General features: G+C 38.3%; 1 protein-coding gene across 8 annotated transcripts in view; it reads left to right on the top strand.

Annotated features, from left to right (window-relative positions):
- The window catches only part of ANKS1B (ankyrin repeat and sterile alpha motif domain containing 1B), an 827,678-nt gene that overhangs the window by 79,927 nt on the left and 722,240 nt on the right, over positions 1–25,511 (top strand). For all 8 annotated transcript variants that reach the window (XM_080658528.1, XM_080658529.1, XM_080658532.1 and 5 more), the window contains exon 2: positions 24,128–24,208. In XM_080658528.1, the coding sequence (XP_080514654.1) occupies positions 24,128–24,208 (81 nt within the window). The remainder of the gene's footprint in view (positions 1–24,127; positions 24,209–25,511) is intronic.

Genomic DNA, 25,511 nt, shown 5'->3' with positions numbered 1-25,511 from the left:
AGGAAAAAGAGGAAACTACTTGTTATTTTGAATTCTGGCCTTTATTAGGAATCCACTTGTTATTATTTACTCTTTGGAGCTCCCAAATAGCTGCTCTATGCAATCTGTTCAGGTTTTACAGCTCTGCATTGAGTAGGAGAGACAGGGTGGAATACGCTTTTCCCATCTGACTCAGAACCAGAACCCAAAGGACACATACTATTAAAGTCTAGCTAATGGCTTTAGTGGAAGAAAAACAATCAGAAAATTATGTATTTGTGCTTCATTTTAGCTTTTACTTGTCCTGACTAATTGCTTAGTTAATTAAGAACTTCTGTTTGATGAGGCTCTTGGTAGAGGAAGGTGAGTTTTCACTTTTATAAATCATTCAATTCACACAAAGACGATAGACTTAGAAAACACATTTTCATATGATAAGAGATATAATCACAGTGAATGATTTTGGAACAATAGGCTTAAAAACTGTATTTTTATGTTTTGTGTTCTTTACTCATTATGGAAATGCGTATCACATGTGTGCAACCATTCTGGAACATTGCCATTATTTAGAAGGTAGTTTAATGGAGAAATAATTTGGTTCAGATTTTGCACTGTCATTTTGGAATGTGTCTTTAAGTTTGTTTGTTTATGGTACCAAACATAACTTAATTGGCATCCCATAAGAGAACTAAGGAGAACCTGGGGACTCAGATTTGAATGATGCTGTCCTTGGACTGTATAATATAAGTTGTTAAGATCAAAGTCTCTAGAACCAGTTTACTTGGAATTAAATTCAAATTATCTAGCTTTGGCTGTGTGACCGTGGACAAGTTATTTAACCTATCTGTGCATCATTTTCAACCTTTGTAAAATTGGCCTGGTAATATTACCTATCTTATAGTATTGTTTCCAAGATTTTATCATTTAATACTTATAAAGCATTTAGAAGAGTGCTTGTCACTCTCACCACTTTGGAAAATTGGACCTGTTGAAGTTAATAAGATAACAACTAGTATTCATTGATTATTCATGTGCTGAGTACTTTGTTCATTTAATTCTCACACTACTCCACACTTTTCAGATTAAGAGATTGATGTAAGAGAATATGTCCAAGACCATACGGTTAGTAAAATGAAGACAGAATTTAAAGCGAGGCAATTTGACTTCAGAATTCATGCTATCTACACTAATAAAAGAGTAAGATGCAAATTGACCGTACCATTGTGATGCCCACCAGCCAATCAGGAGTGAGTATGCAAATTAACCCAACAAAGATGGTGGGTTAATTTGCATACACAGGCGCTGAGTGGCTGGGGGCGGGGTGGGACGTTTGCATTGTTGCCATGGCAATGGCATAGGCGCTCTGCACCACCCCAGGCGCTCCGGGCCTCTGGGCAGCGTGGGAAGGCGGAAAGGCGGCTCCGCCTGGAGTGAAGGCGATGCCGGCAGCCAGGGGAAGGAAGGCCCATTCTTGTACGAATCTTCGTGCTTCGGGCCTCCAGTTATGTCATATTCCTAGAAATGAAAAATCAACAATGTACTAACCTTTCTAAACTGATGATGTATGATCACCAAGAGTATCTGTTAGCAGGTAGAGTTTTGCTGTGGAGCATGCTCTGATTATATCTATGAAGGTTTTAAAGTTTTAAATTCATAATTAGAAACTTACCTGTTTAAAAATGGCAGGATAAGCCCTAACTGGTTTGGCTCAGTGTGTAGAGCATCAGCCTGTGGACTGCAGGGTCCCAGGTTTGATTCTGGTCAAGGGCACATGCTTGGGTTGTGGGCTCGATCTCCAGTAGGGGGGCGGGTGCAGGAGGCAGCCAATCAATGATTCTCTTTCACCATTGATGCTTCAATTTCTCCCTCTCATTTCTTCTCTGAAATCAATAAAAATATATTACAAAAATAAATAAATAAAATAAAAATGGCAGGATAAACTAGACTAAAATGATTGAACCAAAGAAAAAAAAAAGGGGGCAGGAAAAATAATTCTGTCCCTTAGAGAAATTGCTTAAAAACAAACAGTAACAATAGATATATACATTTCATCTTTAGTAAAACTAGGAGGTATCTCTAATCCCCATTTATAGGATAAGAAGATGGAAAACAGAATTTGAAAATTTATAATTATTTTTTATTAATGGTCCTAACATTGCAACTTAAAAATCTATGTATAAACACTACTTCTGACATTTTTGTCCTTCCTAGCTCTTACTACAGTTTGTAATTATTTTGTGATCTATTTTCTGAATAGACTGTCAGCTTTCAGAAGACAAGGATGTGCCCGTCCTGCCCAGCATTGTTTCCCAGTGTTTGTTACAGAGACTCACATGTGGAGAAGCATTTGTTGAATAAATATATCCTGACAGTAATTTTGTAGATAATTCAAAGATCCAGTGTTTTTTTCAGACATTGTTAGCAACAAAAAACAACAACAGCAACAACAACAAAAAAAACACCTTTAAGTCCATTAACTGAAATTTGCATGTGGTCCTTGTCAGCTATTATGTAATATCACTTTGGTTGGTACACTTGGAATGGTTTTCCATTTCCTGTGCATTTGGCGCCATTTTACTCCTTTAATGACCTCTTCAATATTTCTTTCTTTCATGAGGCCTTTCTGAGTTAATCTTCCAAGTCTCAGCAACTTACTGTATGAGAGCTGTGGTTTACATAAGACTTTTTTTTTTTCCAAGTTAAACTGTGAATGATTTAGGACTGAGTTTTTGTGGCTTGATAAAATGTGCTCTACATTTTAATGAGTCAAATCTAAATGATTTAAATCTAAAAGCTGGCTTTTCATTCAATACATAAAAATAAAAGAAGTCAAAGACTTGGCAAAATTTATTTTATAATTTGCTAAATCCAGCATTTTGAAATGCAATTTAAATATTTAACCAAATTCTAAATGTCACTGCGTTTATTCCTCTCTGGCTAGAAGGTGTAATTAGACAAGAGACTAAATGAAATCATTTTTCTAAACTATTGGATATCTTCTAAAGAATTTGAAGTCTTTAACAGTAGTCACTGATTCCCCTGGATGTATGTCTAAATTCCCAAGTATTCATTGTCATTATCCCAAACTTTGTGCAGCAACTTCATATCATTCATCAGCATCTCCTCCTTCCTCCTTCAGTGCCCAGAGTGGCTAAGTGATTTAGGCCAGCAGTCGTCAACCGGTGGTCCGCGGACCACTGGTGGTCCGTGAGGTCTGAAAGGTTGGTGACTGCTGAGGCTATCGGCTGATCCAGGGAATGTGAAGTTGGAAAGGATCTGACTCTTTCTGAGTACTTACTATGTGTTTTAAAGGAGACACATGTCAAATACTTGCTATGTACTGGGCATTATTACAAGTGCTTTATGTGTATTTTAAACCTCACTGCAATCCTGTGATCTGAGTTTCATTTTCTCCCTTTTACTGAAAAGGAAATGGACACTCTTTGAGAAATAAGCAGTTTGTCCAGTTAGAGTTTGGAGTGGTACCTGAAGCCAGGTCTGTCTGGAACAGTATGCATTCTGCTATTCTGGCATATCCAATGCTCTCTGAGAACTTCAACAGCAGCATATTTATGCCAAAACTATTTGAATTAAGGCTTTGTTTAAGGTTAATGATGTTAGAGATTTCTCTTGATCTCAGCTATGCCTTTTTTAGTTTGATAAAGACTAGAATTTCATTAATCTATATATATATAAAAGCCTAAGCAACTGAATGACCGAATGACCAGTTGACAGGTTGCTGTAATGCACACTGGCCACCAAGGAGCAGACTCTCAACGCAGCCAACCTCCTGTGGCCGGCCAACCTCCTGTGGTCCCTCCCCCCTGGCCAGCTGGCCAATCTCCTGCAGTCCCTCCTCCCAGCTGGCCATCCCTGATCTGCCTCGATTGCTGGCCAGGCCGAGGGACCCCACCCATGCACAAATTCGTGCACCGGGCCTCTAGTATAAAGATAAGTATTTATAAATATATTTAATGAGAGAATAAGGATTTCCAAAGATTTTGACAGCATTTAGTGAAAATCTAAACTTCAAAGGATAAAATTTAGTAGGAACAAATGTTAGGTATTGTGTGTAGGACCCCCAAAATGATTGCACAAATGCAGAATTTGTGAGGTGTGGCTGGCAACAATTCTTATGGAAAGCTTGTGGCATTTTATCTTGGTAAGCTCATTATGAGTAGTGATGCAACTAGGCTTCTCTTTGGCTGCGTGAAAGAAACAATAGCAGCTAGAATTAGGGAGGTGAAAAAAAATCACTGTTTTCTTCTAACTTCTAGTCCGATTGCATTTGAAATAGTGTGGTTTAGGCAGAGTTTAAAGAATTATGTGGACTTAATGAAGTGAATTTAGATTGGGAGGTTCACAAAGGTGGGTAGAGTGTCCTACTTATGTTCCTGGAACATAACTGTATAAGTCAACGTTCTCTGGAAAAACAGAACCAACAGGATGTGTGTGTGTGTGTGTGTGTGTGTGTGTGTGTGTGTGTGTGTAGAAGTTATTTTAAGGAATTGGTGATTGTGGAGACTTGGCAAGAACAAAATCTTCAGGTAGAGCAGCACGCTGGAGACTCAGAGAAGAGTTGAAGTTCAAGTTCAAAGTTGATTTACTGGAAGAATTCCCACTTCTTCCTGGGAGGTCAGTCTTTTTCTATTTAAGGTCTTCAGTTGATTGGATGAGGCCTTCTCACATGCCAAAGGATAATCTGCTTTATTCAAAGACTTCTGATTTAAGTGCTAATCTTATTTAAAAAATACCTTCATAGAAGCATCTAGAATAATCTTTGACAAAATATTTGAATACCATGGCTTAGTCAAGTTAACATATAGTATTAACCGTCACAACAAATATCACTAAATATTTCTTAAATAAACAAATTAATTTAAAAATGAATGAAGGGTATGTAGACAGTTAAAGAAGATAGATATGTCTAGCTGGAGAGGTTAAGATTCACAAAGAGCCCAGTCGGTGTGGCTCAGTGGTTGAGCATCAAGCCATGAACCAGAAAGTCACAGTTCGATTCCCGGTCAGGGCAAATGCCCAGGTTTCGGGCTTGATCCCCAGTGTGGGTGTCAGCTGATCAATGATTCTCTCTCATCATTGATATTTCTCTCTCTCTCTCCTCCCTTCTCTCTGAAATCAATAAAAACGTATTTTTTTAAAAAAAGACTCACAAAGAAAATAATGGCTATTTTTATTTGAAGGGCTTGGAGATAGATACCAGATATAGCTGATGTGAGGGGACAAGTCTTGAGGCAGAAAACAAGGGGATAATTAGTTTATCTGCAGAACAATTGAACCCCTCTTTTTCCTTTTTCTTTTTTTTTATTCCTCACCTGAGGATTTTTTTCCATTGATTTTTTTAATGAAGAGTGAAAGAGAGAAGGAAAGACAAACATCAATGTGAGAGAAACACATTGATTGGTTGCCTCCTGCACTGGTTGCCTCCTGCACCTGCCCTGAACAGGGCCCGGGCCAGGGAGGTGCCTGTAACCGAGTTATGTGTCCTTGACCGGAATCCAACCCGAGATCCTTCGGTACACAGGCCAACACTCTATCCACTGAGCCATACCACCTAAGGCTGAATCCCTCTTTCTTTTTGAACCCCTCTTTTTATTTCTTTGCATAACACCATCAACTAGGCAGCTACTTTCCAGGTAGGAGATTAATATATTCTTATCTGAAAGAATTGAAAACTAAAGAAAAGGCTTTTAGATACTGATATCTGGAAGTCCTTTAATGCAAGGTTACCTCTCAACCCAGTCATCCCAAAGAGAAGTCCTTGTGTCATCAGTTTCAGTATGCTCACAAAGCATCTAATGAGCTTTATAGTGTTTCATTTTTAAAAATAAGTAGGTGGACAAAGATAATTTGTCTAAGATTTAGACACAATGATAAGTGAGATTTACTTATGTGTTGTAATTAATGTATTATTGTATTTAATCCTCATAATAGCCCTATGAGATAGGTGGACCTTTCTTTTCCCAAGTTAGGGAAACATGAGTTTGTTTTTTGGGAATGTTGAGTTGGATGTGCCAAGGGGATTATGGACAGTGCCTGGAAATGCATGATTAAAGTTTGGAGAGAGGTCAAGGATTGATATATAAATTTGAGAGGCACCCACATAGAAAACCAGCAAAAAGAAAAAAAAGAAAAAGAAAAAAAAAATGACACCCAGGCCGGTTATGTACAGTGGTTTAGAGCGTCGTCCCTTGGACTGAAGGGTCCTGGGTGCAATTCCAGTCAAGGTCATTATTTTGGTTGCAGGCTCAATCCCTGGCCCCAGTCAGGGTGCGTGTAGAAGGCAACCAATTGAGGTGTCTCTCTCACATCCTTGTTTCTCTTTCTCTGTCTCTCCCCTCTCCCTTCCACTCTCATTAAAAATCAATGGAAAAATATTCTTTGGGGAGGATTACAAGAAAAAAAGAAAAAAGAAAAAAGAAAAAAAAAATCACTGCCTAAAGGTCAGCTGATATATGAATGGATGACACAGACCACATGAAATATGGTGTTAAGTATTAGTTCCTAACAAGAATTGCCTCTCCTTTCCTCGTGACAGCTTGGTCCTAGGGTAGAGGATATTGTGCCACGCTGTCCTTTGCATCTGGTCTAGGAATAATGGGTGAGCTTTCTGAAGACATTTATTTAGAATTGAAAACCGATTCCAAGGGAGATGAATTCTATTTTTTCTTCTCCACATAGCTTTTCCACCTTTACATTGTTTCTCACTCCTTTCCTCCCCTACTGGATTCTGTATTCTCACACTTATTGCTGCAATAAAAATTTTTGGTGCTCTGGTGTAAATGTAAGATAGAATGGATTGTAGTATTTGGATGTTGAGTGGAAGATGAAAGAAGTGCATGAAAATAATGTGTTATTCTGAATGAAAGATTTTAACATTTCCCTATACTTGAATGGTACTATATATCTTTGGTAACCGAATAGCATTCATTTAGCTGCATTAAGCAAGACATATGAACAACTAGACCAGTCAGCATTCACAGAAAACATGAGACGATTTTAAGGACATATTTGCCTAGGCAGAATAATAGTACCCTTGTTCAGGTGACTGATAGACAAAAATAAAATTATTTTATAGCTTGGTTCTTTAGCTGTATTAAATATACTTTTTTGCTTTTTCTTATTGTTGATATTATGTAAATAACACAGGTGTCCTGCTTTAAATGTTGCCTTAGAAAAAAAAATCCAGTGCTGATTTTGACTATTGGAGAGCCTTTCATGATTTTCCATTCTGAAACTTGCTCTGTGCTTTCTTTCTTTCTTTTTTTAATTTTTTAAACAATCCCTTTATAAATAAAAGTCTAAACTGCTTTGTTTCTCTTTTTAAGCATAAGAGCATGCTTGTTGGAAGCATATTGTATGTGAAGATTGTCACTTGTTCAATTTTGTGCACTGATGGTGAGCAGAAAATCTTTTTAGCTTCCTTCTTTGTAAAAAATGATTTATACAACCCCACGCTTAAAATTCAGTGTTAACAGTGAAATTACTTCTTGAGCTATTACAATGAAGAATCAGAGAAAACCTACTATGTTAAAAATGAATAATGCATTTATTTTAATCTTTGGCTTCACTCCCCCACCAGCTTCCTATTTGGCTACTAAAAAGGATGCAGTAAAAATCCCCAAAAGTGTTAATTTTTTTTCTGGAGCTGCTCCAGTAGCACGTCAAAAGAATTTTGAAAGAACACTCACTTATGTGTAACAGCTTTGGAATACATAACAGGATATATTAGTATGTTTTTAAAAGGAGCAGGGGTAGGTTATGAAGAACATAAAAGAAGTGTGTGAACTCCTTTATTTTTGGTCATGATTAGCCAAAATTGTTTGCATGTGAACAGGTTTAATTGTTTACAGAATCTGCATAATACTCTCAACAGAATGGGATGATGGGGGAGGGAGATGTAGAGGGGTTAGCCTGGTGATGATTCATAGATGTTCCTCTAATAAATAGCTTTCCCTAAGTATAATATGAAGGAAGCATAGCAATAGACTCTATGGAGTCTATATTTTTAATTGCAGGTTAATGGGCTAGGAGGGTAACAAGACTTTAGAAGACATATAAGGTATCTGTAGATTCCTTAGGGGAGTCAGTGGCAGGATAACTAGATCTCTCTCTCTGTCTCTCTCTCTGTCTCTCTCTGTCTCTCTCTCTCTCTCTCTCTTGGTAGGAAATTGTCCTTCTTACCAAGATGAGTTACTAGTCAAAGGATTTTTTTTTAAACATTGACTTTCTTATTTTAAGTGATTATATAGAAGAATAGAAAAGTTTTCTTTGTGTGTGTGTATCATGGTACCTCAGCTGCAGAGTTGAGTTTTTCATACTTCTCAGTTTAAGTACAATCAACATCATCATTCTCTCTTTCTTTTAAAAAACTTATTTCTTGCCCTGGCCAGTGTGGCTCGGTTGAGCATCGTCCCATGCACCAAAAGGTTGCCTGTTTGATTCCCTGGTCAGGGCACATGCCCAGGTTGTGGGCTCAATCCTGGCTGGGGTGTGTGCAGGAGGGCAACTGATTGATGTTTCTCTCTCCCCTTACTTTCCTCTCTAAAAATCAATAAAAAATCTAGCCATAACCGGTTTGGCTCAGTGGATAGAGCGTCAGCCTGTGGACTGAAGGGTCCCAGGTTCCATTCCGGTCAAGGGCATGTACCTGGGTTGCGAGCACATCCCCAGTAGGGGGCGTGCAGGAGGCAGCTGCTCTCATCGATGTTTCTAACTCTCTATCCCTCTCTCTTCCTCTCTGTAAAAAAATGAATAAAATATATTAAAAAAAATAAAAAAATCTAAAAAAAAGAAAATTTATTTATTGTTACTCTATCACTTATAACTTAATATCCACTTCTGTCCCCAATTCCTTGTATAGGTTTTCACTTTACAATGTTGGATATGTATGGGTCTTCAACAATATATGGAGTTGTATTGTTTGGGGATGTGCCTAAACTAACCATTGTGGGAGTCTGATGGCTATACTAATCTCTAGTCTCACGCACTTTGAAACCATTCTCCATGTGTCCTCCAGAGGGATTTTTTCTAAGATAGAAATCTGATCATGCCAGTCAACTGCTTAAGATTCTTAGGCTTTCTCATTCGTTAGGAGACTTTCCATAAGTTAAATCCCTTTCTCACTGAATTTTACTGAACAACCCATGTGTTTCATGAACCCAGCCTTTGCACAGAGACTTCTCACTGTTTGTGTTGCCTGTTAGCAGCTTTGTACCTTTCTCCACTGTACCTGGAAACACTTCTTTTTCTGTCTTCAAGACAATTCAGGCACTCATCTCCTTTTTTATGAAGTCTCCTCCAGATTTCTTCGGGCTGTCTTTTATGCCTTTGTGTCTTCACTGTACCTTGAATAGAATTTTATCATAACACCTATAATACTTTTTTTTTGTTTCCATGTTTTTGTCCCTCTTCTAAGCTCTGAACTCCAAAGAAGAGGGGAAAGTCTCTTAGTCAACTTTTTAACCCCAGTAGTATTTACAAATCCTTAATAAACATTAACCTTTGGGATTCAGCAATAAGGAATCATAATTCCTAGGATTTTTTTGGAATTCCTGAAATCATGTTATTCTCAACGAATACTTCTGACATTCTTTATATACCATATTCATTATTATGAATATCTAAAATTCTGTTTAATATATGAGAAATATTAAGGTTAGTAGTATTTATAAAGAACTGTGGCCTATATTCAAACATATTTGAATTATATAACCTCCTTGAAAAGCTAACAGCAGCACACAGAATCATGTGTCAGAAATGCCAATGTAAGCAAATATTTTGCTTCCCAAACCTCTTATTTCTTGAAACATCACTCAGGAATTATGTAAAGTATATTATACATATAATCATATTAATATTTATTTTATTTGCAAGAGTGATTCCCTCTTAGCAGCAGGCAGGCCCTGAACACATTTATAACTTGACAACAGCTACAGACAAGAGTGACTGATTAAATTGTGGCCACTTTGTTCCTATGTTCACCTTCCCTGGTTGCTGGAAATGTTGACCTTCACCTTCCACTCTGTGTTGTGTCAGCACTTCCTGCTCTTGCTTGACATCAGTATATTCCTTTGACCCAGGAATGTCTCAATGTTGTTAAGCTCTAATTCTCACAGAAGAGTTACAATATTTTTCCTATTTCTGACTTTTTAAAAAAATTATTTATTTATTTATTGTCTAAAGTTTTACATATGTCTCCTTTTCCCCCGATTGCTGAATTTCTTTATTGCTTAACTAAGTTTTCTTAGGACTTGGCATTTAGAAAAACAAATTTTCTGAGAAAGGCTAGAAACGAATTCTTGTAGGGAAACAATCCCCAATGCCTAGCATATTAGACATTCAATAAAATATTTTGAAATATATCTTAAGTGAATGTTTCTTTGTAGTCGCAAAGCATCTAAAATAGTGTCTGGTACATAGAGATACTTAAGATACTTTAATTATTGAATCTATGTTGTTTTTTTTTGAACCAGTGTCATGATAAAGTAGGGCATCATAGTTTAGATTTTTGTCATTAACACCACAAATGCCAGGTTAGCTTACATTATTTTGGTGGCGTGGAAGCAGGCAACCTTTATTTAGCTAAAATCGATGAGAACACCCATAAAATGGCTAACACACATGAAAGACTCTATGTTATGTGCTTGCATAGCACTCTGTATATTTTATAGTGTTTATACCTGTGGACATGAACTAATTACTTGTACAATGTTTTTATTCTTGACTAAGCTCCCTGAGGGCAAGAATTATTTCTGTTTTCAGAGGTGTGATCCCAGAAGGTGCTAACCACAGTACAAGCATGTAATGGGCAACTTGCAAAGTATTTATAGTATATATAAGTGAATGAAGAAGATAGCAAGCATGGAATGCGAGCCTGCTTTACCTGAGATCTCTGAGAGGTTCTGAAGAACATAGTTTGAAACCACTGCGGGATTCCTTGACACAGATTACATGTTAATTATGTCACACGGTCTTGCAAAAGGTTTTCTATCTATATGGCTGGTAGTGAAATGTTATTACCCCAACTTTATGCCTGTTAGCCTACCTGGGTTAGCACCATCATCTTCCATTATAAAAGATTGTACATTATTAATATTGTTATTATTTCTCCCATTATTTACTTCCTTGTGACCTCTTTAGAAGGACATTCCACCCCTTCCAACTTACTAAATATTTTTGCTTGAGAAACTCCCAGGATATCACATGTTCTAAATTCTAAAGATTAAAAAGAGTTCCTCAAATATTTAATATCTTCTCCTTGATTAATATGCCTAGATTTTGGATGTTTTACTCATGTCCTAATTTCATCATGGTGACCAGGTATGGGTAGGGTGAGTGCAGAAGGAAGAGTTGTATTAGAAAGGATGGTGGCATGGGGCAAAGAGGGCATCTAGTCTTCTGAATAAATATTTTAGGTAAGGATTTCCTGAACATGTTCTGGTTAGGACTTTTCTCAAATCGTTTTCAATATTTCTGCCATAGAAGACCAAGCCAACATAGTAGTTTTCTCTATTTTGTGATTTCCAGGGTTTCAAATGGTCAGGATCAAATCACCCCAGTGTAGTTGTACACAGAACTGTTTTCTGGAGCTGGAAAATGTGTAGCTGGAGAGTGGCTACCAAGTTAGAATGTTGGTCATTGTCACGTCATAGGGAACTAAAACTTACACTCAGCGTCAAAACACAGATGTCTCCCACTAGTGTAGGCTTTTATGGAAAGTCAAACAAAAAGGAAATAGAAAGGAGGAACATATTATTGAATTTCTCTTGTGCCCTTTATTTACATTATACTGACACTTGTACTTTTATCAGGTGATTTTTTAAGTTGTGGGAACTTGGACTAGTTTTTATATTTGTGGTTGATTTAGAGTGTATTGAACTAGCTGAGAAAAATTTACCCCATAAGTCTTTGTCAAAAGCAAATAAAGCTATCTGTTTTAAACTTGATATTAACAGTCTTCACTGAAGCAATCAAGCAAATTTAATCTGTTCATACAAAATTAACTCTCTCCCTTGAGTCACTTAACATAATTGTGGTATTTTTGCTTGGGATTGTAAAATGCTTCCAACTATTTTGTAGGGATATAAAAGGAAGACAAAAATAGCTATCTTATATTTATAAAAACCTGGAATTATAGGTGTGTTTTGTGGACTGAAAATTTTAGTTAGATGAATTTAGTTTACTTTGAAGTTAGACAAATGTAATAAAGGCTACAGGGAGGATGGAACTTTCAAGTGTCTAGGAAATTTAGCATGTTACAGCAAAGAGTTTATAAAAATAAATAATTCAGAGACCATGAGCTGAGTGGACATTTTTGAAAAATAAACTAGTGATTAAAATACAATTAAAACAATGATTTCAGAAGACAGGGAAAAAACTACAGAGAGAGAAAAATGAGAGAGAATAAAAGATGTATATCCAGGGGACTCTAATCTTCTAGTCATAGATGTTCTAGAAAGAAAAATTAAGTAGATAGAGGAAGTGATAATAAAAACAAAATAACATGTTACTGAGATGAAGACAAATTTAAATCTTTCAAATGAAAAAAATGCAGCAAGAAGTAGTAAACACAACAATCGAGGGAATAAAGATCTGCAATTAGATATATCTCAGTGGAATTTCTGAATTCTATGGACAAAGACCATTTTAGAAGATTGTAGACTGAAAAAGCAGATGCTGTCCCAAAGGAGAGAGAATCAAATTGACATTGGTCGTCTTGTCTTTCTGGATTTTAGATGATAGTGGGGGAGTGTATTCAGAGTTTCAAGGGGGAAAAATGTCCACTCTGTTCTATGCCTTCAGTTTATAGATGGGTAGTACTTCTTTTTATTTTTTATTTTTTTTTTATTTTATTGATTTTTTACAGAGAGGAAGGAAGAGGGATAGAGAGTTAAAAACAACGATCAGCTGCCTCCTGCACACCCCCTACTGGGGATGTGCCCGCACCAAGTTACATGCCCTTGACCGGAATCGAACCTGGGACCTTTCAGTCCACAGGCTGACGCTCTATCCACTGAGCCAAACCGGTTTTGGCAAGGGTAGTATTTCTTGTGGTACCAAGATAGGTATTTCCTCAAGGAAGTTCTCTGGCCAAATGAATTTGAATCGGAATCAATATTACAAGTAGAGGAAAGATTAATATAACTGAAATGACTGAAAATTTTTATGTCATGAGGTGTAAACACAAAGCAATTGTTTTCCCAACTTCTACTACCACTGTGTTCTATAGAAATTCCCTTTCTTACTGAAGAGTGCACTCTGTAATGACATTTAAATCTAATTCCATAATTTTAATTTTCTGTTATTAAGACAGTTATATTTTAGCTATTAAGACTTATTCTTGCTTATTTTGTTTTAACAAACCCACATAAATAAGTGTAAAGCACAATGAATTTTCAGTTATTACATCTATTTAGCCAGAATCCAAATTAAGAAATAGAATATTACTAACACTCCAAAAACCCTAGTTGTGCCCTGTGTGGTAACTTTTCTCAGAATTTGATGATGAAGTAGACAAACTAAGATGGTATTGTTGGGGAGGTACAAACTTTTCTCTACCCTCAAGGTTCTTTTTCTCCACTTTATTTTTTTCATCACCATTTATCTCCCCTATACCCTCTTTCAAACCTCAAGGTTCTTATGAATGGTTTGATAATCACATAGACATGAGTAGATTAGCAAGAGAAAATAACCAAGTTTAATACATACATATGTTGGGGAACCCCTCATACATGAGAGAGTCAGAGACCCCACATGCACCAGAGATTCAGAGATAGGGAACATAGGAAAAATTAGGGAGCAGTAAGGTGCCTCGGGGCCTTGAAATGGTTATTGCAGGATAAGAACAAATGTTTAATAAATAGCAGTTTGTCCTGCCTTATAGACACATCAAAAGAGGGTATCTCTGATTATTGCTTTTTTGAGGCAAGGCCCCTAATTAAAGTTCTTCTAGGTAGTTAAAGGGAAGGGCAGAAGTTCTCTTGACCCTGAAGCTAAAATTGACTTTAGCTCAAAACAATCTGCATACTACTGAAGCACATGTTGGGGTGGCTTGTTCTGAACCTCCACAGTGTGAATTGTGCACTTAATAAACTTGAAAAATATACAGCTCGCCTTTAAAAACAGAGGATACACTCTTCAGGTTATGAAATATAAGAAAACTATATACTAGTTTTCAAAGAAAATCTAAAGAAATCATTTGAAGTTAAATAATTATTCTCTGATTATAATGTGGTAAAACTAGAAATGTATTTGTAAGAGACAACCTATGTAAGCACTTACAAATTTAAAAACAAGCCTAATATTTAGGGTAGGGGAGGGTGGGGGTAAGGGGGAGAAATCTACCGAAGGACTTGTATGCATGCATATCAGCCTAACCAGTGGTCACGGACAACAGGGGGGTGGGGGCATGCGTGGGGAAGGGTTCGGGAGGGGAATGGGGGGATGAGCACAAATATGTGATACCTTAATCAATAAAGAAATTAAAAAAAAAGAAATAACTGAATAGCAGACTGTATAGCAATTGAAATAAAAATATGACTGGCCAATACCTGAGTGATGTGAACAAAATCATACTCAGTAGAGATGTCATATAGCCTGTAATGCTCTTACTTTTAAATAAGAAAGAATAAAATTAGTTAAGCATTGAACTCAAAGAGCTAGAAAAAATAATATAATATAAAAAACTAGTGGCCCGGTGCACGAAATTTGTGCATGGGGGTGAGGGGTGTTCACCTGCACCCTTTCCAATCTGGGACCCCTCGAAGGATGTCCTACTGCCGGTTTACAGGGATCGGGCCTAAACCAGCAGTCAGACATCCCTCTCACAATCTGGGACTGCTGGCTCCAGCCGCTCACCTGTCTGCCTGCCTGCCTGCCTGATTGCCCCTAACCACTCTGCCTGCCAGCCTGCTCGCCCCCAACTGCCCCCTTGCCAGCCTGATCACCCCCAACTGCCCCCCCCGTGCCAGCCTGCTCACCCCCAACTGCCCCCCCCGATGGCCTGCTCTCCCCCCTCCCCTCCCCACTGTCCTGCTCGCCCCCAACTGCCCCCTGTTGGCCTGCTCACTCCAAACTGCCCCCCCCCCACCGCTGTCCTGATCACCTCCAACTGAGCCCCACTGACAGCCTGCTCACCCCCAACTGGCCCCCCTGCTGGTCTGCTTACCCCCAATGGCCCCATCCCCCCCACCAGCCTGATCACCCACAACTGCCATCCCATCCTGGCCTGATCACCCCCTGGCGAACCAAGCTCCTAGCCCCTCCTTTGTTTCTTTTTTTTCACCACCTCCTTGAGCGGAGGCCAGAGCCAGCTAGAAGCAAGTATCTGGGATTTATTTATCTTCTATAATTGAAACTTTGTAGCCTTGAGCAGAGGCCAGGGCCGGCCAGGGCGGGCGGGAAGCTTGGCTTCCTCCATCGCTGGGGCTACCTGTTCACTCCAGCTCCGTGGCTGCCGCCATCTTGGTTGGGTTAATTTGCATACTTGCTTCTGATTGGCTGGTGGGCGTGGCTTGTGGGCATAGCGGAGGTACGGTCAATTTGCATGTTTCTCTTTTATTAGTGTAGATAGTTACATGATTGAAATTTCATAGTTAAGAACAGAAAGCAGTAAATTAGAAAGTAAACAAATAGATGAATAAATGACACATCCAATAAATGTTTGATTATTAAAGTTAGATGAATCTTTGAATATGACAATAAAATAGAACCACTTAGGCAAGCCAAGAAGAGAAAAATCATATGAAACATTATGAATGAAAATGGTGATAGAACTGCAAGTACAGTAGGTAACAATAAAACATGTACACTTTTATTCAATAAATTAGAAAACATAAATGGAAATAATTGACTTCCTAGAAAAACATAAATTACAGAATTGGTACAAGACAAAGTTGACTGTAGTGATAGATCAGCAACCATAATATAAAATAAAAAAGGAAATTTTAAGAACTTAACTCCACATAAGTGCTAGTCCTAGATGATTTTACATGTTTGCTTTTTAAAATATTCAAGTAATAGACACTTTATGTGTTAGTTGATTTATTCTGGAGATTAGAAAAAGGTGTAAAATTCTTCAGTTTACATAACTCTGATACTAAAAGTGAAATAAGAGAGAAAAGAAAACTGGAGACCAATTTTACATATAAATATGGGTGCAAAACTCCAACATAAAATAGTAATTCAGTATTATGTTAAAAAATATACACCACAGATAGACAAATTTACTCCCAGGAGTGTAAAGATGGTTCTCATTGGGAATTAAGTATACTAATGTATAAAAAGGGAAAACCCATATGATCATCCTGAATGGTATCCTCAATAAATTTAACAAACCATAAGAGCATTCTGGATTATTCTTCCTACAGAAATAATGACAATACTATGTGTCAGGCTCTGTGCTAGCACTTCACATGGACTATCAGATCTTCATAACAATCCTACAAAGTAGCTGTTACTGGTATGTTCCTTTTATAGATGAGGAAACTGAGGTACAATGTAATTTTCCTTCCCAAGGTCATGCAGTTAGAGATGGAACCAGCATTTGAACTTAGGCAGTTTCAATGTGCTTATTCATTCTGCCATTCTGCCTATTTTTGTTCATCACTGAAGAAATAAAAGCTTACTTAATATGGTGAAAAGGTAAGATATCCATGAGAATACAACAGCAAACATCATTTGTTCATGCTGGTAGGGTGAACAAACCCTATCAGGTATGTCATAAAATTCATCAAGACAGGAATTGTCCTCTCATTATTTTAGTGGTTCTAGCCAATGCAGGTGTGTAAGAAAAAAAAAATCCAGGATGAGGTCAGATGATTAGCAATTTAATTCCATCTGCAGCCTTAATACTCCCTTGCTGTGCAACATAACATATCACAGATTCCAGGAATTAGAATGTGACTGTCTTTGGGATACCATTATTCTGCCTACCATAGTACCCTTGGAAATACTATTACCTAAGAAAAGAATATGAGGATTAGAAGAAGGATTGCCACCGAAAGCAATGCTTGCATAATAATGAGAGATTGATCTGCCTTGCATTTTGGTTTATTTTCAGGAATTATATCCAGACAGAAAAGATGAGGTCTGGGAGGAATATGTTTTACACTTCTAGCACTAGTGACAAAGTTGAAACTGGGTTGAAATTAGATGCTCTAGATTTCCTCTAACATTTTCTTAACTCTGGGTTCTCTGCACAGTTACAAATTCCTTCTCATATTCTGAAATTCTGTCTTGGGGCATATACTACATATATAGTAGAAAGATCATAAATTGTGTGATTTTTAATTCAAGGAGTCATTTCACAGTTAGCCAATTCTGGTTTGCTGTGTGAATGCATGTTACTGAGGGTTGCATCAAGCAATTTAAGGTGCATATTTGTCATTAGTTAGTATAATTTGGTTAGTATAATTAGTATAATTGGTTAGTATAATTTTGGCTGTGGTGCTCCGTAATGTGCTCACTTATGTCAAATTGTGCATTTACAGTCTCTGATGTGACTATAATATTAAATCTATTATATATTTTTTTCTCACAATGTAAAAAATTGGTTAAATTTTCTGTGACTCAATCAAATGGGCATTTATTTACTAATGGCCAATGTTTTCAGTTATTTTTAGAAAGCATTTAAAATTATCAGAGTTAAGCTTAAGTGTTCTCTTTTTCCCTGGAATTAATTATCTAGGGCCTTCCCTGTGGAGTAGCCACTGTCCACATGAGGCATAAAGCCCTTGAACTACGGCTAGTCCTAATTGCGACGTATAAAATAAAGTGTAAAATTAACACTGGTTTTGAAAACAGCACAAAAAGAAATGTAAAAATACCTCAATAATTTTTATATTGATTATGTGTTGAAATGGTATTTTGGATTTACTAGGTTAAATAAAATATATTAAAACGAGTTTCCCTCTTTTACCTTTTTAATGTGGCCAATAGAAAATTTAACTTTACATCAATAGCTCACATTTATTCAGGACCCATTTGACCCATATGAGACACTTTTAGCCCATGATAATAAAATTATATAATCACTATAGAAGATGAGGACGTACGTTATAGAAGAGAGTTTGTCCACCAGTGCCAGCAGTGACACTAGACACCGAGAATTGCAGTGGAGAAATATTGGCTGTTTTATTATGAATGGCACCATCCAGGACAATGGGAAGCTAATGCTCAAAGCTCAACTGCCCAATGGCCTGTAGGTTATAGGTTATATAGGGCAAAATCACAAGACACTGGGTTTGGGGTTTGGGTCGTGCTGGGAGCTGATTGGTTGGAGATGAGATAAGGATGATGAATCATTTCTTAAGGTGTTGAGGACAGTTCTGAGATCTGTTCTGGGGTCCCTCTGTCTGGTTTCATGGGAAAGTAGACAGGGGGTCATTCCACCTTAGAGCAGCTGAAACATAACGTAGGTCAAGATGTTGTCTTTAGCCTGCCAGAGGTCTGGATCCTGTGACCATTAGTCAGGTCCAGCTACTGTCTTCTGCTGCCTCAGGGGCTGCTGATTACGGGGGGAAAGGCTAGATCTCTGATGGACAGACACATATGAGAGAGAGAGAGAGAGAGAGAGAGAGAGAGAGAGAGAGAGAGAGAGAGAGAGAGAGAGAGGGAGAGAGAAATGATTTTTAGAGCTAGGATTTAAAGCTAAATTTAATCAAACTCATAAGGATCCTCGGTTTCACTTACAGTACTCAATAGCTTGTGCACATCTGTCCAATTCTTGCAAACATGGGAGCGGAATATTAAGATACAAATTGAAAAAAAATAGGGACTTGGTTTTGCATGCTTGAAATGATCTGATTTGTCAGAAGACCCTTCCTACATACTCTGACCTGGCCTGTGGCACTCCATGCACCTTCTGTATGAGTTTACGTATCTGAAGCCCTGGAGTGATCTCAAGTGTCATGAGTCAGGTGAGAATTAAGAAATGCTGAACACTCTAATGTTGCTCCCGATGAATATTTCCCATAGGTTGGTAGAAGGCATAATGACGATCCATTTGTGGAGTAGCTGTGCCTAAATCTTATTTGTTATACATATGAATTGGCCCAACAAACTCAGGTTTTTTATTTATTTAGGAATAATCTTATTTAATATGTGAAAACTCTGACTAATGAATGTATGGTCATTTGAAAGTTCTGTGGAAAACCTATTTTGTTTATATTTGTTTTAAAACATACTAATCCAGTATGTTATATTAGTACAAACAGTATAACAAAGGAAATTGAATCTTTGGTCATTGGGGATTTCTGATGATCTCAGAGCATTCATTCTGGGCAAGATTTCTCACATAAAAAATTTAAAAATATTGACAAGTAGGTATAGGAGATGAGATTGTGTGTATGTTACAATAAGACCGAGGATGCCCGGTAGGTGTGGCTCAGTGGCTGAGCATCTACCTATGAGCCAGGAGGTCATGGTATGATTCTCCAGTCAGGACACATGCCTGGGTTGCAGGCTCAATCCCCGGGGGCAGGGGAGGGGAGGAGGGGTGCGCAGAAAGCAGCCAGTCAATGATTCCCTCTCATCACTGATGTTTCGATTTCTCTCTCCGCCCTTCCTCTCTGAAATCAAAATTAATAAAAATATATTAAAGACCAAGGATGTATAAATTGCCTTTGTAAAATAAAATGTAATTAATTATTTAAAACTTTTGGAGACATCCCTTAAAGGTACTTAGAACTCTTGCATTTTATAGAACAGCCTTAAGTTAACACAGGCCCTCTTTTTAAGTTCAAGGATTATCAAAGAGAAGCGAGAGGAGGGCAGTGCAAAAAGCTGGAATGATATTAGCTCACCGATTGAGCTTTTAAACATCAAGGTTTATTTAAAGTAAGCCTATAATTGGAAGTTTTGGGTCTGGCCTATTTATAGTGTTTAAAATGTGTGTGTATGTTCTATGAATATATGGATATGTGCCTAAAGGCTCTGGTAATAGGTGCAGTCAAATATATTTATATACAAATGCTAAATTTCTATTCTAAACCTCCTTGTTTTAAAAAAAAGTCTATCTGCTTCCATTCTGTTTAGAAAATGGGAAATACATTGGAGATATTTTTTCATGCTATTGTAATGAATTCCTTGTTTTTCTGGTAATGGGGAACTGAGATGGTATAGGTAAATGAAATCTATCGACCCTGAATCTATTTTAGTTATGAATATCAGTATCTTTCCTTCCTAAATATTTATGAGGTCTCATAACATACAGGATATTTAAAAAAAATAATTTGCGTTAATTTACAGTATTTTCTCTTTTTTTTTCTATCCTGTGCCAGAGGTATTCCTGAGCAACCTAGTGTTCAAGTCTGCTTTAAAGGGAACTTGCCTTTCCCCACAAGACACCGCTGCTCTCACGGAGATATCTCATCATCCGTGCATTTCACTTATGGTGGAGCCTTTGACTCTTAGCTTGTCATGTGGATACCATTCCCCATAGGTTTTATTTTTGACATACCTATTTGAATTTCCCCCTCTTCTTTATCCACCACTGTATCTCCATTCGTCCAAATTTCTTTGTTTCTTCCTGAGACTGTAAAAACAGACAATGAACCTGACTCCCTGCCACCAGTTTGTTCACTGTTTCCCTTCCAGCTGTCACTAGAGCCCTCATGACCTGGTCATGTCAGAAACATGCTTAATATCTCTGTGATAATCCTCTAGCTCCAAGTTGCCTATAGAATCAAGACGAAGCTTCTTGACATGTTATAAGGCTCTTCACAACCTAGAGCAAACCTATGCTTTTCTCCCCTTGTATTTTATTGTCTTTTTTGTTTTGCCTTGAAGAGTTACATGATAATTTTGACTGTTCAAACAATTTAGAGGTGAATAATGTATTTTTGCATGCATTTTTCTATGTTAATGCAAATCTTTCTCATCTGTACATTGAGAATAAGAATAGTATCTGTTAAACCTGTAAGATCATGCTGACCAATGTCACTCCAATCAATTTAATTAAAAAAAAAGAATAGCATCTGTTTTATAGTTGTACTAGAGGCCCAGTGCACGAAATTGGTGCACAGAGTGGGGGTGTCCCTCAGCCCAGCCTGCACCCTCTCCAATCTGGGACCCCTTGAGGGATGTCCAACTGCCCATTTAGGCCCAACTGGGATTGGGCCTAAACGGGCAGTTGGACATCCCTCTCACAATCCAGGACTGCTGGCACCCAACTGTTTGCCTGCCTCTGCCTGATGGCCCCTAACAGCTTCTGCCTGCCAGCCTGATCACCCCTTAACCACTCCCCTGCCAGCCTGATCGACACCTAACTGCTTCTGGCCAGCCCGATTGCCCCTAACTGTCCTCCCCTGCAGGCCTGGTTGCCCCCAACTGCCCTCCCCTGCTGTTCTGGTCACCCCTAACTGCTCTCCCCTGCTGGCCTGGTCACCCCTAATGGCCCTCCCTTGCAGGCCTGGTCCCCCACAACTGCCCTCTCCTGCAGGCCTGGTCCCCCCCAACTGCCCTCCCCTGCAGGCCTGGGTCTCCCCCAACTGCCCTCCCTTGCTGGCCTGGTCTCCCCCAACTGCTCTCCTCTGCTGGCCTGGTCACCCCCAACTGCCCTCCTCTGCTGGCCTGGTCACCCCTAACTGCCCACAACTGCCCTCCCCTGCAGGCCATCTTGTGGCAGCCATCTTTGACCACATGGGGGCGGTCATCTCGTGTGTTGGAGTGACAGTCAATTTGCATATTACTTTTTTATTAGATAAGATGGATATAAATGACTTAATACATGTATGTAAAACATTTAGGATATTAACATACACAATATTCTGCAATTTGCTTTTTTTTGTTTTGTTTTAATCCTTAACTGAGAATATGTTTTAGAGAGAGAGAGGAGAGAAAAACATCGATTGGTTGCCTCCTGTATACACCCCGATTAGGCATCAAACCCTCAACCTACATATGTACTCAGTGTACCCAGCTACCTGGTCAGGGCTCTGATTCATTTTAAAGTTAATTTTTGTATGTGGCAAGGTATGGATCAAAACTCTTTTTATTTATTTTGGCCTAAGGATATTCATTTGTTCCAGAACAATTTTTTGCTAGTTCCTTTCTTTAATGAATTGCCATTGTACCTTTGTAAAAAATCAATTGCATATGTGTGTGAAAGTCAAAACTGACTTTCTGTTCCTTCATTCTGTTTTGTTGATCTGTCTTTCCTCCAATACCAAGCTATCTGACTTGTTTACTAGAGCCTTATTATAGCCTTAAAATCAGGTAGTGTTCATTTGCAACAACATGGATGGACCTAGGGGGTATTATGCTAAGAAAATAAGTCAGACAGAGAAAGGAAAATACCATATCTTTTCACTTGTATGTGGAATGTAAAGAACAAAATAAATGAACAAACAAAACAGAAACGGACTCATAGATACAGAGAACAAACTGAGAGCTGCTGGATGGGGGGCGGTTTGGAGTGCAGTGCCACGTGAAAAAGGTGGAGGGATTAAGAAGCTGTGAAACAGTCATGGAGGTGTAAAGTACAGTATAGGGAATATATTCAATGATATTGTAATAACTACATACGGTGCCAGGTGGGTACTAGACCTTTCAGGAGGATCACTCCGTAAATTATGTAATTGTCTAACCACTCTGCTGTACATCTGAAACAAATCCTATCTAATAAAAGAGAAACATGCAAATTGATCGTACCTCCGCTACTCCCACAAGCCACGCCCACCAGCCAATCAGGAGCGAGTATGCAAATTAACCCAACCAAGATGGTTAATTTGCATATCCAGGCACAGAGGGAAGACTGAAGACAGTGTAGAAGGAAGCCAAACGCTGCAGAAAGGAGCGAAGCTGCAGAGAAGCAAGCAAGCGGGGCGGTGGAGAAGAGAGGGAAGCAGGTGGGGCGGCATAGATGGGAGGGAAGCAGGCGGGGCGGCGGACACCGCCACAGGAAGCCCTATTCTTGCAGGAATCTTTCTGCAATGGGCCTCTACTATAAAATAATATGGCATGTCAACTGTAATTGAAAATGAAAAAAATCCTTTAAATTAAATTTTGAATAAGTACATTCTATTCATTTTTATCATCCCACCTTAGTTTAATTCAGTTATGATCTCTCATTGGGAACAGCTTTTTATTTCTTAGAGAAGCCTGCGTGCTCTTTGGTACTTCAGGTATCTTATTACTTTGTAATTGTGAGTTTATATGTCTAGACCTTGTTCTTGTAAAGAAGGACCTTGAATGATGATTTTCTACCCAGTGCCTAGTTTAATATGTAATGTGCAGTTGGGGTACAACCAATATTTTGCAAGTACATGAATTAACTTGTTATTAGATGTTAGTTTGGATGGCTTTAATATCATCGTGAACATTAGATAAAGTCATTTTTTGGTTTACTTTTGGAAAAGTGTCTTTCAATGCCTTATTTACTCAATAGCTAAAAATAGTTTCTGTAATTTTAGTGATCAAGGTTACAATGGACTCTTTTATATAGTTACATGTTATCTCCAGGATATTCTTCCAATAATGCAAAAATAATCCTAAAAGTGACATAAATCAGTGCCATCTCAGAATAGTGTGTTAAACGGGAAGAGGCAGGTGTCATAAATCTTTAGTCTCTAGTCTATAATATGGTAGCTGAATGTAAATTGCTTCCAATATTTGAGTAATGGTATCAAGTAATAGGGAAATGTTGGATCCAGATTTTTTAAAACAATATATTTTTATTGATTTCAGAGAGGAAGGGAGAGGGAGAGAGAGAGAAACATCAATAATGAGAGAGAATCACTGATCCGCTGCCTCCTGCACGCCCCCTGCTGGGGATTGAGCCTGCAACCTGGGCATGTGCCCTTGACCTGAATCGAACCTGGGACCTTTCAGTCCGCAGGCTGACGCTCTGTCCACTGAGCCAAACCGGCTAGGGCAGACCCAGATTTCAATATATGGCAGAGGCCTGCCTTTGCCAATAATTTCTGGAGGTAGTTATATTCCCTAATAATTTCCTTGAATCAAATAAATGAAGTTGTTGCTCTGAGGGGGGTGTATGAAAGACGGCCATCATTTTTCACATGACTAGACTTTTCCTGTGCCACAGGCCGCTGGCTGTGGGACCGCCTTTCTGTTTTCTAAAGCACCATTCTGCTTAACCGCTAACTCTGCGCTTGTGCTCTATTTGCAGCATCTGGCGAGGCCCCAATGTGAACTGCACAGACAGTTCGGGTTACACTGCTTTACACCATGCGGCCTTAAATGGACATAAGTAAGTGCCACTTATTTGGACTGGAATCCTTGTGTATTTCGTTACATGCGATGGAGTTAATTATGTCTGACGATAGCTGTCTCATGTTGCCATGAGTCCCCTGGGCTTACAGAAACTTGGAGAGGCATCAGGTAGCAACACCTACACGTTGAACTTGGTAGGAATGTTGCTGAGGATGATTATGTGCAGAGTGTGAACTTAGAGACCTGCTCTCAACTAGTCAGATGTCACACAGGGAGGATGAAAGAAGTGACAGGACGTGCTAGTCGTGTGTAGCTTTGGGGAGGGAATGGGATCAAACCACTTCCACCTTACCTTTTTTGGTGTCTTCACCTAACATGGAATTATTCACCAGGAGCAAAATCTTAATAGATTTTTGCTGTTATGAGCCACGGACACTTACACAAACCACTTCAAAATCCTTCAGATTTAGCTAACGTGTCTTTTCTTTGTCATTCACGATGGTCTTTCTGGTTTTAAACTTGTGTGACCTATGGAATTATGCTTCAAAGAATGTGATAGTCTACAGTATGAAGAGCAAAAGAATGTGTATAGCAACCATTTCATTCCCCATGTTTTAGCTAGGTAACTGCCTGGGTTAGTGACAGTCAGAGTGTGAGGTGTTCTCTGAATGACTCAGATGAAAAGTGACACTTTTCACTTGTCTCTTCCTCCTGTCTGTTTTTCCTTTGTTCTGATGATCCAATTTGGTCTTCCCAAGTCTGGATAATTTCATTTCACTTTAGTTTTATATATATATATATATATATATATATATATATATATATATATATATTTAAATTGATTCAGAGAGGAAAGGAGAAGCAGAGAGAGATAGAAACATCCATGATGAGAGAGAATCACTGGTCAGCTGCTTCCTGCACACCCCACACTGGGGATCGAGCTCACAACCCAGACATGTGCCCTGACCGGGCCATAGGTTGACACTAAACCACTGAACCACACCAGCCAAGCTCACTTTAGTTTTTTAAAGTTGATAATTACTGCCATAAAATTCTACTTACTTTTTGTTTTCCCACTTTTTTTTTAACTTTGAATTGAGACACAAGGGACTTAGTCATATTTGATCACATTTTATGGCCTTAAAAGTTCTCACACAGGAAACTTATAATTTTTTAAAATTATTTTTCACTATACCTTTTATTTATCTTAAAAATTATTGCATAAATCTAACATTATTCTCTTTGGAGAGCCATCTGAATTACATAAACTATCATAAACTTAGTGTTTCATCACTTGGATTCCTAGTATCAGTATTTCCAAATTATATATTTTTTTCATC

Source organism: Plecotus auritus (assembly GCF_963455305.1).
Source record: "Plecotus auritus genome assembly, chromosome: 3".
Classification (NCBI taxonomy): Eukaryota; Metazoa; Chordata; class Mammalia; order Chiroptera; family Vespertilionidae; genus Plecotus; species Plecotus auritus.
The sequence above is the reverse complement of the archived record's forward strand: the minus strand, read 5'-3'. Positions and strand labels throughout refer to the sequence as shown.